Source organism: Schistocerca nitens, chromosome 2, assembly GCF_023898315.1.
Source record: "Schistocerca nitens isolate TAMUIC-IGC-003100 chromosome 2, iqSchNite1.1, whole genome shotgun sequence".
NCBI lineage: Eukaryota > Metazoa > Arthropoda > Insecta > Orthoptera > Acrididae > Schistocerca > Schistocerca nitens.
The window spans coordinates 943,255,484-943,277,063 of NC_064615.1; the positions used below are offsets into that span (position 1 = coordinate 943,255,484).

The following is a 21,580-nucleotide window of genomic DNA, read 5'->3' on the forward strand; positions in this document are numbered from 1 at the left end:
CAGTACCAGCACAGCACGGCCGTTTTGGTTAGTGTTACAAGGCGAGATCAGTCAATCATCCAAACTGTTGCTCCTGCAACTACTGAAAAGGCTGCTGCCCCTCTTCAGGAATCACACGTTTGTCTGGCCTCTCAACTGATACCCCTCTATTGCGGTTGCACCTACGGTATGACTATCTGTATCGCTGAGGCACGCAAGCCTCCCCACCAACAGCAAGGTCCATGATTCATGGGGGTGAAATATGTATGTGGTTTAATTTTAATAAATCTGTACAGTAATATTCTTAAATGATGATACTAATCAAATGTAGAAACAAAAATTCCAATTACTATCTTAACCCCCCATGAACCATGGACCTTGCTGTTGGTGGGGAGGCTTGCGTGTCACAGCAATACAGATAGCCATACCATAGGTGCAACCACAATAGAGAGGTATCTGTTGAGAGGCCAGACAAACGTGTGGTTCCTGAAGAGGTGCAGCAGCCTTTTCAGTAGTTCCAAGGGCAACAGTCTGGAGGATTGACTGATCTGGCCTTGTAACAATAACCAAAAGGGCCTTGCTGTGCTGGTACTGCGAACGGCTGAAAGCAAGGGGAAACTACGGCCGTAATTTTTCCCGAGGGCATGCAGCTTTACTGTATGATTAAATGATGATGGCGTCCTCTTGGGTAAAATATTCCGGAGGTAAAATAGTCCCCCATTCGGATCTCCGGGCGGGGACTAATCAAGAGGATGTCGTTATCAGGAGAAAGAAAACTGGCGTTCTACGAATCGGAGCGTGGAATGTCAGGTCCCTTATTCGGGCAGGTAGGTTAGAAAATTTGAAAAGGGAAATGGATAGGTTAAAGTTAGATATAGTGGGAATTAGTGAAGTTCGGTGGCAGGAGGAACAAGACTTCTGGTCAGGTGACTACAGGGTTATAAACACAAAGTCAAATAGGGGCAATGCAGGAGTAGGTTTAATAATGAATAGGAAAATAGGAACGCGGGTAAGCTACTACAAACAGCTTAGTGAACGCATTATTGTGGCCAAGATAGATACGAATCCCACACCTACTACAGTAGTACAAGTTTATATGCCAACTAGCTCTGCAGATGACGAAGAAATTGAAGAAATGTATGATGAAATAAAAGAAATTATTCAGATAGTGAAGGGAGACGAAAATTTAATAGTCATGGGTGACTGGAATTCGAGTGTAGGAAAAGGGAGAGAAGGAAACGTAGTAGGTGAATATGGATTGGGGCTAAGAAATGAAAGAGGAAGCCGCCTGGTAGAATTTTGCACAGAGCACAACTTAATCATAGCTAACACTTGGTTTAAGAATCATGATAGAAGGTTGTATACATGGAAGAACCCTGGAGATACTAAAAGGTATCAGATAGATTATATAATGGTAAGACAGAGATTTAGGAACCAGGTTTTAAATTGTAAGACATTTCCAGGGGCAGATGTGGACTCTGACCACAATCTATTGGTTATGACCTGTAGATTAAAACTGAAGAAACTGCAAAAAGGTGGGAATTTATAGAGATGGGATCTGGATAAACTGAAAGAACCAGAGGTTGTACAGAGTTTCAGGGAGAGCATAAGGGAACAATTGACAAGAATGGGGGAAAGAAATACAGTAGAAGAAGAATGGGTAGCTTTGAGGGATGAAGTAGTGAAGGCAGCAGAGGATCAAGTAGGTAAAAAGACGAGGGCTAGTAGAAATCCTTGGGTAACAGAAGAAATATTGAATTTAATTGATGAAAGGAGAAAATATAAAAATGCAGTAAATGAAGCAGGCAAAAAGGAATACAAACGTCTCAAAAATGAGATCGACAGGAAGTGCAAAATAGCTAAGCAAGGATGGCTAGAGGACAAATGTAAGGATGTAGAGGGTTATCTCACTAGGGGTAAGATAGATACTGCCTACAGGAAAATTAAAGAGACCTTTGGAGATAAGAGAACGACTTGTATGAACATCAAGAGCTCAGATGGAAACCCAGTTCTAAGCAAAGAAGGGAAGGCAGAAAGGTGGAAGGAGTATATAGAGGGTCTATACAAGGGCGATGTACTTGAGGACAATATTATGGAAATGGAAGAGGATATAGATAAAGATGAAATGGGAGATACGATACTGCGTGAAGAGTTTGACAGAGCACTGGAAGACCTGAGTCGAAACAAGGCCCCCGGAGTAAACAACATTCCATTGGAACTACTGACGGCCTTGGGAGAGCCAGTCCTGACAAAACTCTAGCATCTGGTGAGCAAGATGTATAACACAGGCGAAATACCCTCAGACTTCAAGAAGAATATAATAATTCCAATCCCAAAGGAAGCAGATGTTGACAGATGTGAAAATTACCGAACTATCAGTTTAATAAGTCACGGCTGCAAAATACTAACACGAATTCTTTACAGACAAATGGAAAAACTAGTAGAAGCCGACCTCGGGGAAGATTAGTTTGGATTCCGTAGAAATATTGGAACATGTGAGGCAATACTGACCCTACGACTTATCTTAGAAGCTAGATTAAGGAAAGGCTAACCTACGTTCCTAGCATTTGTAGACTTAGCGAAAGCTTTTGACAATGTTGACTGGAATAAACTCTTCCAAATTCTGAAGGTGGCAGGGGTAAAATACAGGGAGCGAAAAGCTATTTACAATTTGTACAGAAACCAGATGGCAGTTGTAAGAGTCGAGGGACATGAAAGGGAAGCAGTGGTTGGGAAGGGAGTCAGACAGGGTTGTAGCCTCTCCCCGATGTTGTTCAACCTGTATATTGAGCAAGCAGCAAAGGAAACAAAAGAAAAATTCGGAGTAGGTATTAAAATCCATGCAGAAGAAATAAAAACTTTGAGGTTCGCCAATGACATTGTAATTCTGTCAGAGACAGCAAAGGACTTGGAAGAGCAGTTGAACGGAATGGACAGTGTCTTGAAAGGTGGGTATAAGATGAACATCAACAAAAGCAAAACGAGGATAATGGAATGTAGTCGAATTAAATCGGGTGATGCTGAGGGAATTAGATTAGGAAATGAGACACTTAAAGTAGTAAAGGAGTTCTGCTATTTGGGGAGCAAAATAACTGATGATGGTCGAAGTAGAGAGGATATAAAATGTAGACTGGCAATGGCAAGGAAAGCGTTTCTGAAGAAGAGAAATTTGTTAACATCGAGTATAGATTTAAGTGTCAGGAAGTCTTTTCTGAAAGTATTTGTATGGAGTGTAGCCATGTATGGAAGTGAAACGTGGACAATAAATAGTTTGGACAAGAAGAGAATAGAAGCTTTCGAAATGTGGTGCTACAGAAGAATGTTGAAGATTAGGTGGGTAGATTACATAACTAATGAGGAGGTACTGAATAGGATTGGGGAGAAGAGGAGTTTGTGGCACAACTTGACCAGAAGAAGGGATCGGTTGGTAGGACATGTTCTGAGGCATCAAGGGATCACCAATTTAGTATTGGAGGGCAGCGTGGAGGGTAAAAATCGTAGAGGGAGACCAAGAGATGCATACACTAAACAGATTCAGAAGGATGTAGGTTGCAGTAGGTACTGGGAGATGAAGAAGCTAGCACAGGATAGAGTAGCATGGAGAGCTGCATCAAGCCAGTCTCAGGACTGAAGACCACAACAACAACAACAACAACAACAACAACAACATCTTAACTCTAATCAGCACTAACACATAATACAACATTTGTTTCCTTCCCGCAAATATCTTTGCATTTCCATTAAAATTTAAATCCCCGTGACTACAATATAGTCCAGCTGCACCAATAAAATTGTTTTGGAAGATGCTATTCTCATAAACATCATAAGAAACCCTCCAGAAAAGGGTCTGACATTTTAAGAAAGAAACATAAGGTACAATGAAAGTTGAAATTGGTTCTAGAAGTGTGCCTCGATCTTATAATAGGTTAAAACAACTGCTCACGAAAGAACAGATCTATAATTTAATTCCGGTCTGACACAGATTCAACTGTTACCACATGTAAATAATATAAACAATAACAAAATTAATGAATTGATTTCTTTGAAGTGAACAGTTACATAGGAATGTTACGTACAGTTTTTTGTAGTCTTCTAGTTCTGCAATAACACTTTGAACGTCAGAGGTTAGTTCCTTCAGTATATGCTGTTTTTTTTCTAGTTCTTCTTCTTTTTTTGCAATATTAGTATCAATCTGGAAAAGAGTTTTAATTTAGAATCTGCAAATGGACAAGATCAGCAAGGACAAGTACTGAGAATTAATTTTTTTCTTCTAAAAATAACATGTCATTCTGAACAGAAAGAGACAAACAATGGAAAATCCTGGATGGAATGTAACAATACGAGAGAAGGCAAGTTGCTACTCATCATATAGCGGAGATGCTGAGCTGCGATAGGCACGATAAAAAGATTCACACAATCATAGCTTTCGGCCATTGTCCGCAGTACACACACACACACACACACACACACACACACACACACAAGCGCCACTTGCACTCACATCTGCAGTCTCAGAGCTGAAACTACACTGCGAGCAGCAGCACCAGTGCATGATGGGAGTGGTGACTGGGTGGGGGTAAGGGGGAGGCTGGGGCGGGGAGGGATAGTATGGTGAGAGTGGCGGACAGTGGAGTGTTGCAGTTTAGATGGATGGTAGGAGAGAAGGTGCAGAGGGGGGGGGGGGGGAAGGGTAAATAGTGGAAAGGATAGAAATAAAAAGAAATTAAAAGACTGGGTGCGGCGGTGAAATGACGACTGTGTAGTGCTGGAATGGGAACAGGGAGGGGGCTGGATGGATGAGGACAGTGACTAATGAAGGCTGAGGCCAGGAGGGTTACGGGAACGTAGAATATATTGCAGGGAAAGTTCCCACCTGCGCAATTCAGTAAAGCTGGTGTTGGTGGGAAGGATCCATATGGCACAGGCTGTGCAGCAGTCATTGAAATGAAGGATATCGTGTTTGGCAGCGTGTTCAGCAACAGGGTGTTTCACTTACTTCTTGACCACAATTTGTCGGTGGCCATTCATGCCGACAGATAGCTTGTTGGTTGTCATGCCTACATAGAATGCAGGACAGTGGTTGCAGCTTAGCTTGTAGATCACATGACTGGTTTCACTTGTAGCCCTGCCTTTGATGTGATAGGTAATGTTAGTGACCGGACTGGAATAGGTGGTGGTAGGAGGATGTATGGGACAGGTCTTGCATATAGGTCAATTACAGGGGTACGAGCCATGAGGTAAGGGATTGGGAGCAGGGGTTGTGTAAGGATGGGTGAGTGTATTGTGTAGGTTCGGTGGATGGTGGAATACCACGGTAGGAGGGGTGGGAAGGATAGTGGGTAGGACATTTCTCATTTCAGGGCATGACAAGAGGTAATCGAAACCTTGACGGAGAATGTAATTCAGTTGCTCCAGTTCCGGATGGTACTGAGTTACGAGGGGAATGCTGCTCTGTGGCCGGACTGTGGGAAGTGGTGAGAGACTGGAAAGATAAGACACAGGAGATTTGTTTTTGTACAAGGATGGGAAGATAATTACGGTCATTGAAGGCTCCAGTGAGACCCTCGGTATATTTAGAGAGGGACTGCTCGTCACTGCAGATGCGATGATCATAGGTGGCTAGGCTGTACGGAAGGGACTTCTTGGTATGAAATGGGTGGCAGCTGTCGAAGTGGAGGTACTGCTGGTGGTTAGTAGGTTTGATATGGGCAGAGATACTGATGTAGCCATCTATGAGGCGGAGGTCAACATCTAGGAAGGTGGCCTGTTGGGTTGAGTAGGACCAGGTGACGCAAATGGGGAGAAGTTGTTGAGGTTCTGGAGGAATGTGCCTCACCTTTGGCTCCACTCCAAAATTCAACCATCCAAGTCTAGTTAAAGACCTTCTCTCCTCCTCCCGGTCCCTACAGTAGAAACTCTTTTTTGACACCATCCCGACCAATCAGACTCAACCAAAGACCAACATGGAACCTTGCTTAACTCAGTTCACTCCTCCATCCAACCGTGATCCACCCCCACTGCCTCCAAACCACCCCCTGTTAACTTTCCAGAATTTTTTTCCCTCTAACCTTGCCTCACCATCATTCCCCAAATCTCTCAACTCACATACTAACCTTACATCCGCAGAATGAACTGCAGCCCACCATCTAAAAACTGATCTCTATCTTATAATCCTACCTGTAGACAAAGGCACCACCACCGTAGTTTTGAACCGAAAGGATTACGTGGCAGAAAGACTCCATTAGTTGTCAGATACTTCCACCTACTAACCATGCCACAGTGATCCCATTCCAGCAATCCAGCAGAATCTCGAGTCACTACTCAAATCCTTAGGCCCATCCCAGAACCTTCCCCCAGAGTCCGTCTCTCTACTTACCCATACCACTCCCCGCACTCCCACCTTCTACATGCTTCCTAAATTCCATAAACCCAACCATCCAGGATGCCCCATTGTGGCCGGTCACTGTGTCCCCACTGAGAGACTCTCTGCTCTCGTAGACCAACACCTTCAGTCTATTACCCGGAACCTACCCTCCTATACAAAAGATACCAACCATTTCCTCAACCGACTCTCCACAGTTCCTCTCCCTTTACACACACACCTGCTCGTCACTAGTGATGCCACCTCCCTGTACACTAACATTCCTAATGCCCATGGCCTTACTGCTATCAAACACTACTTTACCAGATGCTCTATGGATTCCAAACCAACAACTTCGTTCCTAGTCTCCACGACCAACTATATTCTCACCCACAATTACTTCTCCTTTGAAGGCATTACCTACAAACAAATCTGCGGTACAGCTATGGGCACCCGCATGGCATCATCCTATGCTAACCTATTCATGGGCCATCTAGGGGAATCCTTCCTAAAAACCCAGTATCCAAAACCCCTAAAATGGTTCAGATTCATTGATGACATCTTTGCTATCTGGTTTGAAGGTGAGGACACCTTATTCAGATTCCTCCAGAACCTCAACAACTTCTCCCCCATTTACTTCACCGGGTCCTACCCAACCCAAAAAGTCACCTTCCTTGATGTTGACCTCCAATTCAGAGATCGCTACATCAGTACCTCTGCCCATATCAAACCTACTAAGCACCAGCAATACCTCCACTTTGACAACTGCCACCCATTCCATACCAAGAAGTCCCTTCTGTACAGCCTAACCACCCGTGGTCGTCGCATCTGCAGTTACGAGCAGTCACTCTCTAAATATACCGAGGGTCTCACTGAAGCCTTCAATGACCGTAATTATTCTCCCATCCTTGTACAAAAACAAATCTCCTTTGCCTTATCTTTCCAGTCTCACACCACCTCCCGAAGTCCCACAGTCCGGCCACAGAGCAGCATTCCCCTCGTAACTCAATACCATCTGGGACTGGAGCAACTGAATTACATTCTCTTCCAGGGTTTCGATTCCCTCGCGTCGTGCAGTGAAATGAGAAATGTTCTGCCCACTATCCTTCCCACCCCTCCTACCGTGGTAATCCGCCGTCCACCGAACCTACACACTATACTCGTCCATCCTTACACAACCCCTGCTCCCAATCCCTTACCTCATGGCTCATACCCCTGTAATTAACCTAGATGCAAGACCTGTCCCATACATCCTCCTACCACCACCACCTACTCCAGTCTGGTCACTAACATCACCTATCCCATCAAAGGCAGGGCTACAAGTGAAACCAGTCATGTGATCTACAAGCTAAGATGCAACCACTGTGCTGCATTCTATGTAGGCACGACAACCAAGAAGCTGTCTGTCCGCATGAATGGCCACCTACAAACTGTGGCCAAGAAACAAGTGGACCACCCTGTTGCTAAACACGCTGCCAAACATGATAGCCTTCATTTCAATGACTACTTCACTGCCTGTGCAATTTGGATCCTTCACACCAATACCAGCTTTTCTGAATTGCGCAGGTGGGAACTTTCCATGCAATACATCCTACGTTCCCGTAACCCTCCTGGCCACAACCTTCGTTAGTCACTGTCCTCACCCATCCAGCCCCCTCCCTGTTCCCATTCCAGCACTACACAGCCGTCATTTCACCGCCACACCTAGTCTTTTAATTTCTTTTATTTTTATTTCTCTCCTTTCTGCTACTTAACCTCTTCCTCCCCCCCCCTCCCCCCCCCAGCCCTCTCTCGCACCTTCCCTCCTTCCATCTGTCTAAACTGCAACACTTCACTTCACTGTCTGCCACTCCCGTCATACTATCCGTCCTCCTCCCCACCTCCTCCTTACCCCCACCCAGTCGCCACTTCCATCATGCATCATGCACTGGTGTAGCTGTTCGCAGTGTAGTTTCAGCTCTCTGAGACTGCAGATGTGAGTTCAAGTTGCACTGCTGACAAAGGCCTTAATGGCCGAAAGCTATGATTGTGTGAATCTTTTTATTGTGCCTATCACGATTGAACAGAAAAAGAGGTGTTAACAACATTTTCTTTTGAAGAATAGAAGAAGAAAAAATAGCAAATAAATACAAGAATAATAGAAATACACCGAAGGAATAAAATGCAGCAGCTTTTGGACATAGAGTAAAGGTGTCATTATTTCTTCTTATGGTAGTGTGGTCAACAAATCATTGACTTGTCTTGGCATTTAGCTGAAAGGTTTTCAGCCCAAATATCAGAAAGATAAATAATTCTTATCACTTGCATTCCTGAAAACAGACAGCACAATTTCCTTGCTGAGGGAACTCTACAAATATCGAAGAAAATTAGAGTACGGATTTAAAATAAAATGTCATTGAGTTACAAATATTTGACATGGTTGACAGAAGAAAATAATACACATTACTAAATTTTTACACGAGTACAGAATCAGCACTTTGTAAAGACAACTATGTTTAGTAATTCCACTTCCGCTAGTACCTCATCTCCTACCTTTTAACTTGCTTCTGTGAAGTTTGGAGGAGAGAAGGTATTGGCGGAAGTAAAGATGTGAGGACAGTTCACAAGTTGGTGCTGTGGTAGCCCAATTGGTAGAGCACTTACCTGCTAAAGGCAATAGTACCATGCTCAAGTCTCAGTCTGGCACACAGTTTTAATCTGCCAGGATGTTTTTAACTCTGGACTTAATTTCAACAATATCAGTACCAAGAATTATAGAGAAACCAATAGTGTAATGGAGAATTGGTAATTCAATACTACATCTTTCAATAGTCTATTAGGGCAGTGGAAAATCCAGAGCTGAAATTGTGATCTGGCAATCATAACACTAACATCAATCCCAGAGACTGTTTTCAATCCTTCAGCAAGGAAACAAATGTGTTTATGGGATACATCTGAACCACATTTGTTTTGCTGATGACATTATACCATCTGTAGTGCACATGAACTTTAACAGAGAATGGAAGAGTTTACTTTTGAAAGTACATCTGAAAATTGACTATATTAAGATTAAAGTAATGTGTAATCAACATACCAAAAAACCCTGTAGAGATCAACAGTGACATTATAAAGTATGTTAATGAGTTTTGTATCTAGACCAGGCAAGTCAACTCGACAGACAGGAAAGGAAATAAACGTTAGAGTAAAAATGGGTAGGTTTGCTTTCGACAGTGAACAGAGTTTAAAACATAAGGTTCCTATGTAGGAAATGGAACATTTGCAGTCAGTGTGTATTAGCAGTTTCAACTTATGGCAATGAGACATGAACTTCCAGTGGAAAAAATAAAAAATAAAAAAAAAAAAAAATAATAATAATAATTGGAATCTGAGGCTTACATAGCTACCATACAAGTTAAAAATTATTATGAGGAAGAGGAAAATAAGTGGCTCAGCGAATAAAATTCAGTGGTAGGTGAAATTATGATTGTAATCACAATCGGTGGAGTTGGGTGGGACATATAGAAGGTAAATTTTATGGCTGGCAGGCAAATAAAGTTATCTGCTGTATTGCAAGAGGGAGAGAAAGATCGGGATGATGAACTATGAGAAGGTAGGTACATGACATCAGACACCATGCAGGAGTAACACTGATGTGTATAAAACTGAAGACTGTACTGAATGAAAAGGTGTGGAGGAGGACTTCAGCAGGAAAGATAAAATGGGTGATTATGAAGCTACTCAGTTCAAGAGACACTGCCATTCCTAAATTCACAGTTACAAAGTTTAATTTCATGCCTCTGCAGACACAGTATATGAACGTATCTGTTCCTAAGCTACACATACATGCACTGCCTTTTTTTTAAAAAAAGTTAAGCTCCCAGAAGACAGGCTTGGATGTCAATGAAACAACGGCAGGAATCTTAGAACGTGAGTGTAGCCAAATGACAATCTATTGTTTGCTGTATATAAGAAGGGAGGAGACTGTTGAACCATACTAGAGGCGTGAGAGGCAAATCATATTTTCGAACCTGAAAGAGACTGACCGAAGACACTGAAGAGTTGCTGTACAAGTTTAATGGTGCAAAAGTGTTTGAGTCTGCGCCTAACTTCAGGGTATCATCAGATGTTACTGGACCAGGAATGTAGACAATACATTGTGTTTCAATACAAATGACAGTTTTATCAATATTGAATTCTCCCCTTTGGGCTTAATGTGGCCCCATCAACATTTATTCAGACACTGGATGAAATTTTTTGTGAAAAGCTATTCAAACATATCACCTTGTATATAGATTACATCCTGATTCCAACCAGTGCATGGAGAGAGCATTTGGCAATGTTAGAGAAAATTTTTCAGGAATTTGAAACTGCAAGGTCTAAACTGAACTTATGAAAATCAGAGTTCAGAAGGCACGAAACAAAATTCTTGGGGCACATAACTACACAAGAAGGTATAACAGTAAACGAGGAAATATTGGAGGCACTATGTAGCTTTCCAATGTCTAAGTGCAAGAAGCAGCTTATCAATTTTTATGGGTTATGCAGCTTCTACTGCTGTTTCATACGAACCTAGTGGTAAACAACAGATCCTTGCACAGCCTACTTAAGAAAAATAATGTGTGGTCATTGGTGGAAGATTGAGGAAGTATTTCAGCAGATTGAAACTGTGTTAATCAATGTGCCGATGCTGTCCCACTCAAATCTTAACAAAACCTCATTTTTAGCCTATGATGGATTAAATTATGGTGCGGGAATGCATCTATATAAAGCTGACAAAGAAAGAGAACTTGATAAAAGCAAAACAATTGCTTTTGGGAGTGGAATGATGAAAAGCTGTTCACTGAAGTACTCAGCAACAGTAGAAGGAAGTACTGTCAATACTATTTGGGTTCACAAAATTCTGCAATTATCTAGCTGGTCAAACGTCTGTGGTGGTAACGGACCACAGGGCTTGGTGGTCTCTCTCAACATGTAATCTACAACATCGGAAGTTAGCAAGATTGACTTTATCTATGAATTCAAAGTGCAGCACATACCAGGAGGACAGACTTTTGAGCCTGATGCACTCTTGCACTTAGCAGCAAGCCCGAAAAGGCAGAGAGCATGACTGCTGACATTGGATGACAGAATACTTTTCATGCAAGGTGTGGCTTATGTAAGAAAACACACCGCATGCAAAATGCTGAAAAATGTATATCACTGGTGAGAAGTTCGGGTACACTGAGAAAGAGAAAATCCAAATGTATTAAGTAGTGCATCAAGGGGTATTATATGGAAGAATGAACATAAAGCAGAGCGCAAGCTCTTCATATCAGAATATGCCGCAGACAAACTCGCATGGTATATGCACTTCAGCTGTGGACACTCTGCACCCAAGAAGTATGTGGAAAAACTGAAACAGGATTGTAATTTTTTGTAATACGGCCAAGGGCATATGACATTCATAGAGAATGAGTGAAAGTCATCAAAAGAACCAAGACAATTACCACTAAACAAGGACTCTTCACCATGTGTTGACAAAAGGGCTTAAGCAGACAGTAGAGGTCAATTTACAACATCCTTTAACTATGTCAACAGGAGGAGTGCCGCAAATTCTTGCAATGATTGAGATTCTTTGAATTATGTTAAATTGTATCCAACGAAAAAGGCCACAGCCAGTAAGGTAGCTGAAAGAATGGTAAGGTACTTCTTCGTAAACATATATATGCCGAAACTAGTTATCAGTGACAACCGAAGTCAATTTGCATGTATGAAATGGGGTGATTAAGAGACATGATGTAGAGCCAGTGCATACTCCATGCCCACTTTGAAGCATATCAAGAACATTATGAAGGAGATAAACCGCATGTGCTGGGTGTACTACCATAATAAACATGGGAAATGGGGCCAGTTAATTGGCAATTTTGAGCATGTGATCAATAATGTACCACACAATTTTACAGGCTAAACACAAGTAGAAATTCTGTTTAACGGGGATCTTAACAGTCTAATTAGAGAAATCCTACAGAACTTGGCTGATTAAGAGATGTGGAACAGGACATCAGTATGGCGGAACAAATAGTAGTCAAGAAGGCTGATGCCGGAAAGGTGCATATGACAATAGCACGGGTGGGAAACCGGCTACAGCCCATGATTGGTTTCAATCCAGCCCATGGAAGAAATTGATGGGAGAGAGTGTAGTGCTTCTATAGTACTCCAACCAGGATGCTTTATTGGATATTTCTCCCAACACTTGGCTCACTACACAAGTACTACTTTACTACTTTCTTACAGGCCACATAGCCCGTAAAACTTTTAGTGAGCTCTGATGTCATGAGCCATTTTGACAATTTCGTACAGTGCTAACAACATATGATACATGCCCATAATTTGCAAAGGTGGAAATGTCACAAGGAAGTTAAGGGTACTTCACTTGTTCAATACTATTGTCGATATATCAATATGATGACCGCCTGAGAGCAAGTACTGTCAATACTAGAAATATTGATTAACAGTATTTATGCTGACTAAAATGTTTTCAATATTACTAATATGTACCGAGTGTGTGAGGCCTAGTATTATATGATTATTTGTCATTCTGTTGATCGCATTTTTCGACATTGGCTTCTATTTAATACAACCAATATATGCTAAATCCGAGCAATTTAGAAATTTAAACTCGTTTATAAAATGAACAAAGATGTGATGGCTTTATTTACTGTTGCAGTAACAACCCATGCCTATGCAATCTGTCATCATATGTATTTTTGAACTAATATTTAAAATATGGTTGCTAATACTGTTTGTGGATAATAACACAATGAATTTCAGCCACTCTAAAGACCTGCCTATGGTCAAAAATCACCAAGTTACTCCTAACTGCCTGTCAACTGGCACTGCCTATCTCAGTGCCACATCTTGCTTTCTATTCTTTCTTGTACTATCATTAACAAATAATTCTGGTCCATTTGTGGATATATTACAATACTGCAGCTGTTGAAACTGAAGGTAATTTCTGGCAAATTAAATGCAACCAATTACCTTTATAGTATTTTATTTTTCCATAAAATTTGAAGATTCCTGGCATCACATCTTCAGATGTCAACATTTATTTACAGGTCATGAACATTATTTTTTTCATCAACGGCATTGCAGAATTCTGCAAGAGAGTTTTTAAGACAGCTACTGTAGAACATTGTAAGTAAACAATGTTCAAGACGTGTAAATAAATGTAAACATCTGAAGATGGAGCAAACATAAAAAAGATGTATGTATGCTCGGAAACACATGTTTTTATGGTGTGTTATGTTGATTAATCAGGTTTCTGCCAGTTATTCGCGTCTTTCCTGCACGATATTTCAACTGCGTGACTCACAGTCTTCTTCAGGTGCTGTCTGATACTGATTCCAGTGTGGAACGAGTCCAGTATTTATACCTACGTTGTGCTAGGCGTTACTTCTGTGGTCCGTGTTGCGCCTGGCGTTCTGTCTGTGGTGTGCGCCGACCAATAGCAACGGCCGCAGCAATCTCTTCTAGCCGCAGCTGTTCCGAATGCTGTGCGCGTACTTTGTGGTTATTATCCATTGTCAACATAGCTGAATTAAGTTCTGAATGGCGTCCAAGCTGTGCTAGACGTGTTATCTTCTGAGTGTTGTCATTGGAGTCCTTCTGTGAATTAGGACGTTCTGTTACCGTGCTGTGTCGTGTTAGGCATTCCGTCCGAAGTTCTTGCCCCCTCAGGAGCAGCTGCAGAATCATTTTCAGGCCGATTGTGTTCAAATCGTCGCTCGATTCTCGGAAGAGCGTCCTCAGATACTTTGTCTGTTGTCTGAGGTGGCATTTCACTTACGTCCTTGGTTACATGTACTGGGCTGTCATTTCTAATTTCCTCCTTATACTTGTGTTCCTTGGGATTTGGATGTTGTCTAAATTACGTCCTCACAAGATCGAGTGCTGGGTTCCAGGCCGAGATCAGCCGGAAACCGGTATCCTGGTTAATGAGATTCTCCGCAACCTTAATCTCAATAGATTCTTTGATGATGCTGTCCCAGTATCTCGATGTTTGTGTTAAAATTTTGGTATCATTATACTTCATAGAATGATTGAGTTCTAAACAATGTTCGGCAATCGCTGACTTGGTTGCCTGTCTCAGTCTTGTGTGCCTTTGACCTGATGTCAACTGTCCTGGTCGTCTGGCCGATGTATGCCATACCACATTCACATGGTATGTGGTAAACTCCCGGTTTCTGTAGACACAGGTCATCCTTCACACTCCCTAGCAGAGCCTTAATCTTGGTGGGTGTATGGAACACGCTTTTAATGTTATGTCTGCGGAACTTCCGACAGAACGCCTAACATGACGCAGCACGGTAACATCTAGCACAGCTTGGACGCCATTCAGAACTTAATTCAGCTGTAATGACAATGGATAATAGCAACAAAGTATGCACACAGCATTCGGAACAGCTATGGCTAGAAGAAAATGCTACATCCGTTGCTATTGGTCGGTGTACACTGCGTACAGAGTGCCAGACGTGGCGCGGACCGCAGAGGGAATGCCTAGCACTATGTAGGCACAAATACCGGACTCGTTCCACACTGGAATCAGTATCAGACAGCACCTGAAGAAGACTGCGAGTCACACAATTGAAATATTGTGCAGGAAAGATGCGAATAAGCGGCAGAAACCTGATTAATCAACATGACAACGCCTCGCAGGGAAAGTTTGAAGAATTAATTAAGGTGTGTTTTTGGGGAGGGGTGCCACTCATATTGGTGTTGATGATGATGATTGGTTCATGGGCTGCTCAACTGCGCAGTTATCAGTACTCGTACAATGTCCCAATCTTTACACTGTCCAGTTTTAGCCATGTTCACAAATGATGATGATGAAAGGATGGGAACAACACAAACACCCAGTCTCTGGGCAGAGTAAATCCCCAACCCGGTGGGAATCGAACACAGGACCTCGTGATCCAGAGGCAGCAACGCTAGCCACTAGGCCATGAGCTGCGGACTCATATTGGTGTGTTACCTCAAAGATATGTCACAGACGTTACAGTTTTGAATTTATGCAAGAGCACTGCTGTCATGTCACGTGACAAGGTTGCCCACGAGCTTAAATATGTATGTGAATCAGGCCTGTGGGGCACTTATGGTTGCTTGGTGTATAGGAAGGAAGACTTTTTGTAGTTAGGACACACATTCAATCTAATAAGGCTAACTATGAAGTTAAGAAATTTAATGATGTCTACGAAGGTTGTTATAAAGTTACTGAAATTAGGCACCTGAGGACCCTGAAACAGGAAAATATATGAACTAGAAAAATGTATGGAAGAAAACAAATCAAGAATATCTAAATATAGGTACTAGAGAAGAAGAGGCAGGAGAAGATGGTTATGATTTCAACCGTGAAGGGATGGAATATTGTACAGGCCGGCATGAAGAGTGTGCCACCCATGAAAGAAATGAGCTCTTCAATTCTGTGAACAGTTATTAATTCAGTGTTTCTACTGCCTGTGATTGTGTAGCATTTGCAGCTCATGGCCTAGTGGCTAGCAGCAGTATTACCACACTCCTGCATTTGGTTAATCTTTTTTTTGTGTGTGTATGGACACTAATCTATGCTGTTTACATGTCCTCCGAGTGACTGTGGCAGCAGATGATTGTGATCTATGGTACGACGCAGTTTCCCTCCACCTTGCTACATTCACTGTTACAGAGAGTTGAGACAATGGAACTCAAGATACACTTTGATGTACCTGACCTTGATACACAAGATGGCTGTCCAGCAGTCATGTTTTCATTTTCCACCAGTCTTCCAGGCAGCTGGGAGGTCAACGGCAATGCACACACAGCTGACATCCAAAATATCACCAGCTACACCAGGGAGAGCACATGCCGTGTCCCACATCAACACACATAACGTGAACACTAGATGATGAGATCTCAACCGGTAGCAGCTGTCAAAATCAGCTCTTACAATCATCTGTCATCATATGTGCATGTGCTTTGGCGTGTCATGTGACCAGAGAAAAACTTACTCAAAACTGAATTGCATGGGACTGAAACAATTTTCCACATTGGATAAAAAATTTCTGAATTACACAAAGTGGAAGCGGAGAGTGAGCATGTCAATTTTTGTGGTCCTCCGTTCAGTAGTGTGGTTGCGTTTCAAGATGGATAAAAATCTCCAGCAGTGCTACGCCATCAAATTCTGCGCGAGTTGGCAGCAAGTGATGACTTCAAATGTAGTCATCTGGACTACATGAAATGTTTTGCATTTGAATTAATTTCACAATATTGCTGCAGCATTTTCTTGAGTCCTGTTCATCACCTCCAAACCCTGCCTTGTTGAAGCACTTGGTGACAGTCTTTCCCTTACTGTGAAGCCCATCCAATTACCTGCATCTAGAGCAGAAACTGAATGTGCAAAGCAAATGCACTTTCAGTGAAAATTTAGATTGAAACATGCCTATAATGGGACCTGAAAGTGTAAATAATCCCCTGGTCTGTGGCTCTTTGAGTTTGATGGAAGCTGGAGGGAAACAAGCCAATTTAATGTTTGATAACTTGACTTTCGGTGGCATGTTTAGAAGAAAGAGGATTTGGCAATTTCCTTTTTTTCATTTTGACACTGAAAGAGCCCAGCCACTCTTCCATAAGACCACTCACCACCCATGCTCCTTTATTGCTTCGTCATGTGACTAGAAGCTTACCCATGTCTATGTTTTTTTAAATAACAGGTTTCTGCAGCCTTTCCTATCACCAGTGGCTTCTCCATTTCACCAAACACGTTTCCACAGAGCTGTACAGAGCATCTTTCCTTGGCCATTTTTACACCAATGCAATTTTCACCTCAAATCGCTTGAGATTTTGAAAGCAGTGAGTGACACAACAGTTCAATTTTCATTGGTACTGAACACTTCTTTTGGGTCACAATTCACATTTGGTTTGTGAAGTATTGTCTTCCATGATGTTGCTACACTTTCCTACACATCCTTAGCTTCCCCATCACTCTACACAATGTTGTGTCTAGCTTTGAGACTGTCTAGCTATCATGTGGATGCCTCCGTATTCCCAAGCTCTTTAGCGACTTCCAGAGCCTCACACAGCGACCGGGATCCAGACAAACTTAGGTTGTTTTGCCCTCATACTTACGAACGATTCCCAAACTATCCTGTTAATTTCTTCATTTCCCATCTTCTGCGCCTTTCTTTTCACTTGCCTGTTCCCATTCATCCATTCATTCCACATCTTAACCTTGTTTCTTAAAATTTCTGTAATTCTTTTGTCACTACAATTGAAATACAACAAACGTGTGATCGACTGCATCTCTGTAGGGCGAATGGAGCGGTGGAGGGGGGTTGGACCACCTGGGCTTGATAGTAGGGAGCATTCCGGAGAGACCGATATTTCTTCCAGTTGCCTGCTGGGAAGCAGAGTGTAAGCAAGTCAATTTTTGTGGTCCTCCTTTCAGTAGTGTGGCTGCATTTCAAGATGGATAAAAATCTCGAGCAGTGCTACGACATCAAATTCTGTGTGAAACTTGGGAAAACCGCGATCGAGACCCTCGGAACGACTGAGGATGCCTACGTGGATACTGCGCTGAGCCACTCAACAGTGTTCGAGTAGCACAAGCTATTTTCGGAGGGGTGGGAGCTAGTCAAAGATGACCAGCATGCCCGTCACCAATCAACTTCAAGGATTGCTGAAAATATGGCCAAAGTGAAGGCACTTAAACATTCGTCTGATGGGGATTTTGTATGATCCATGAAAAATAAAATTGATACTGATGATTTGGAAATGCGAAAGGTGTGTGCCAAGTTTGTGCCAAAAATTCTGAGTGACGAACAAAAACTGAATTGTGTGCAAATTTCTCAGGAAAATCTGAACTGTGTCCAAGAAAACCCAAACTTTCTTCACAATGTGATTACTGGTGACAAATTGTGGAGTTTTGACTACGACCTGGAGACCAAACATCAGATTGCCGAGTTTCACACCGCCAATTCCCCGTGTCCGAAAAAAGCCAAAATGAGCAAGTCGAAGGTAAAAATCATGCTCATCTGCATTTTTGACCGTTGTGGTGTGGTTTGCCAGGAGTTTGTGCCCCCTGGACAAACTGTGAATGCTAAATTATACATGGAAGTGCTTGAAAGGTTGCGCAAACATGTCCACCAAGTGTGGCCAGACATCACCGCTTGTTGGAAGCTGCTCCATGATAATGTGCTGTGCTGCTGCACACTTTGGGTGTTGGAACACCTGGCCAAGCACAGAGCTGCCACATTGCCTCACCCTCCCCACAGTCCAGATCTGTCACCGGCGGACTTCTTCCTCTTTCCTCAGTTCAAGCGGGACTTCAAGGGACACAGATTCAGCTCCATAGAAGATGTCCAAAACGCCATGATGGTGTCTCTGAAGAGGATCTCGAAAAGTGAGTTCCAGAAGGCATATGTGCAGTGGGAATCCAGTTATACGCATTGTGTCAAAACACAAGGGTGCTACTTAAAGGAGAACTAAGGATTTTGAAACGTAACAGCCGATTAAGACCCACTTAAAAAGAACATTTTCCAGTCTAATTCAGGATTGTACACGTAAACAAAATATGTAACTCGTCCGGAAAAAATTATAACTGAAAAAAATAACTGTTTAATCTCTTTCACTTCAAAGTGTAGAAGCTCTGTAAATGAAGGGAACAATTCCTATGTAGTGAGCCCCTAGTAATTAATAAAAAATGTAAATGTATTATTGTAACAGACATGTACTAATATCTTAGTGTACTAGCTGTTCCAGAGTAAATATACAATAGTATATGTGTTTCCAATTTTTTATGTCAATTTTAATTGTTAATTAATCAAATAATCATTTTAAACAATGCCGAGGATTGTTCGGGATTGTTAAGAAAGTATAAATAGTTACAGCCATGTTGGCAAAGGGAGTCAGAGCTTTGAGTGTATTTAGACAGAAAGCATGTAGCTTGTTGACCATGATTTATTTCATTATTGTAAGTATGGTACAACTTATTTCAAATTTGTCAAGATGCTTTTAATTAATTTGAGATTATAATAAATGTTCAGTGGAAACAATATATGGGATTATTTATTTAAAAATAACTTTATAGGTGTTTTTTTTCTTCCAGTAACTGTCTCCAGGACTTCTGCTGTGACAGATTGCCAGATCTGATAAGTAAAATGACGCATAGAATGTTATAATTTGTAGCAGTTAGTTCAATAAAAAAACTGAAATTAATTCAGTCCTACTACTTATTGATCACACCCCGTATTTCCTGCAAAGAGATTTTGTCTTTCTTACTCATCTCTATTAGGGATAGCAGGGCAGGGGTAGGGGATGGTAAAGTACTGCTTGTGAGAGCATGCAGGGATGTGGTGGAGAGAGGGTAAGGCTGCTTTCAACCTTTAGAAACATACGGTTGTAAATTCAGGTATAGGATTGAGAGGATGTGGAGTATGCCTTCTATTTTTATTACATTATTTTTATGACAACTTACGAGCAGGTAGCCATTACTGAGTTTTACGTTAGTGAGTAGTGATTGGTTATTCTGGGAATCTTTGCTGTTGGGTCAACATTTTTTGTAATATATTTTCTATTTCTTTTAGGAATTTTTTTGAAAACAGTCTAGTGCGAGGTTGTAATGTGCACTATTATCAATAACTGTATGACGTAATAAATCATTCCTCTTACACATCACTGGTTTTTTTGGAACTGAGAGTGACTTCTTCCATTTGGGGCATTGTTATGCTATTTCATGTTCGACAATGTCCAAGTGCTACCGGTCTCATGCTGTAATGAGAAGACAGAGTCAGTGTCTGGGCTTCATGCAGAACTCTCACGTGCATTAAGTTGCATCAAAATTATTTGATATTTTGCTGATGTGGTGAAATATGAGTTTGGAAGTTTACCATGCACAGAAAGGGCAACATGAGTAATTATTTTGTTTATTCACAAAGGGTATTTGTAATTATACACACAATCAGTGGACCAAACAGTATTGTCATCCTTTGTCACTACAACCTGGTGGTGGGATACTTTATTACTTCTAAGTTTGTAAAGGTTACCATGGACCGTGTTGGAAAAACAATACAGCAAGGTTTTGCGTGTAGGTGGAATAAATTTGACTGTTAAAATAAGCATGGTTGAGTGTAGGCATTATTAGGAAGTGTGTCACCTACAAAATCAATAAACTAAGAAAAATGATGTGTACTTTCATCCACTCAATGCAATATTTTTCCACCTTAATATGAACAATTTTAATATTCCTGAAGTGAAGAGACAAATATTCATTTTTGCAAAACAGTCAAATTTTGCAATAAAGCATGCATTTTCTGTTAACCTCCTTTACGCAAGTCTGATCACTACAAATTAAACTGCTGAAATGAAGCATGACCAAAAAAATATAGGGGACGGAAAGATAAGAAGCTCTATGCTATCTTTCATATCTGTTACGCAAAGTCAACATTTAATTGACACAACTTGACTAGAAGAAGGGATCGGTTGGTAGGACATGTTCTGAGACATCGCGGTATCACCAATTTAGTATTGGAGGGCAGCATGGAGGGTAAAAATCGTAGAGGGAGACCAAGAGATGAATACACTAAGCAGATTCAGAAGGATGTAGGCTGCAGTAGGTACTGGGAGATGAAGAAGCTAGCACAGGATAGAGTAGCATGGAGAGCTGCATCAAACCAGTCTCAGGACTGAAGATCACAACAACAACAACAACAACAACAACAACAACAACATCATGCAGAAGTTGCTATTTCTTTACAAGTTTCTTTACAGTGACCAATAAAAGCTTTCAAAATGTGGTGCTACAGAAGAATGCTGGTTAGATGGGTACATCACATAACTAATGAGGAGGTATTGAATAGAATTGGGGAGAAGAGAAATTTGTGGCACAACTTGACTAGAAGAAGGGATCGGTTGGTAGGGCATATTCTGAGGCATCAAGGGATCACCAATTTAGTATTGAAGGGCAGCACAAAGGGTAAAAATCGTAGAGGGAGACCAAGAGAGGAATACACTAAACAGATTCAGAAGGATGTAGATTGCAGTAGGTACTGGGAGATGAAGCAGCTTGCACAGGATAGATTAGCAGGGAGAGCTGCATCAAACCAGTCTCTGGACTGAAGACGACAACAGCAACAGCAACAACAACAACAGCAACAACACAGTGGCCATATACCATGGGGAGTCCCTCCTAGCATGAATTGTTCTACTAGGTCCATATCTATCCAGACCACGGTCAACTATTCTTCTGAACTC

The 21,580-nt window shown here is 41.7% G+C and overlaps 1 protein-coding gene across 1 annotated transcript in view; it reads right to left on the reverse strand.

Moving 5' to 3' along the window:
* Window positions 1-21,580, reverse strand: part of LOC126237271 (kinetochore protein NDC80 homolog) — a 173,807-nt gene that overhangs the window by 16,627 nt on the left and 135,600 nt on the right. The window contains exon 13 of the mRNA XM_049947198.1: window positions 4,056-4,171. Coding sequence (XP_049803155.1) covers window positions 4,056-4,171 — 116 coding nt within the window. The remainder of the gene's footprint in view (window positions 1-4,055; window positions 4,172-21,580) is intronic.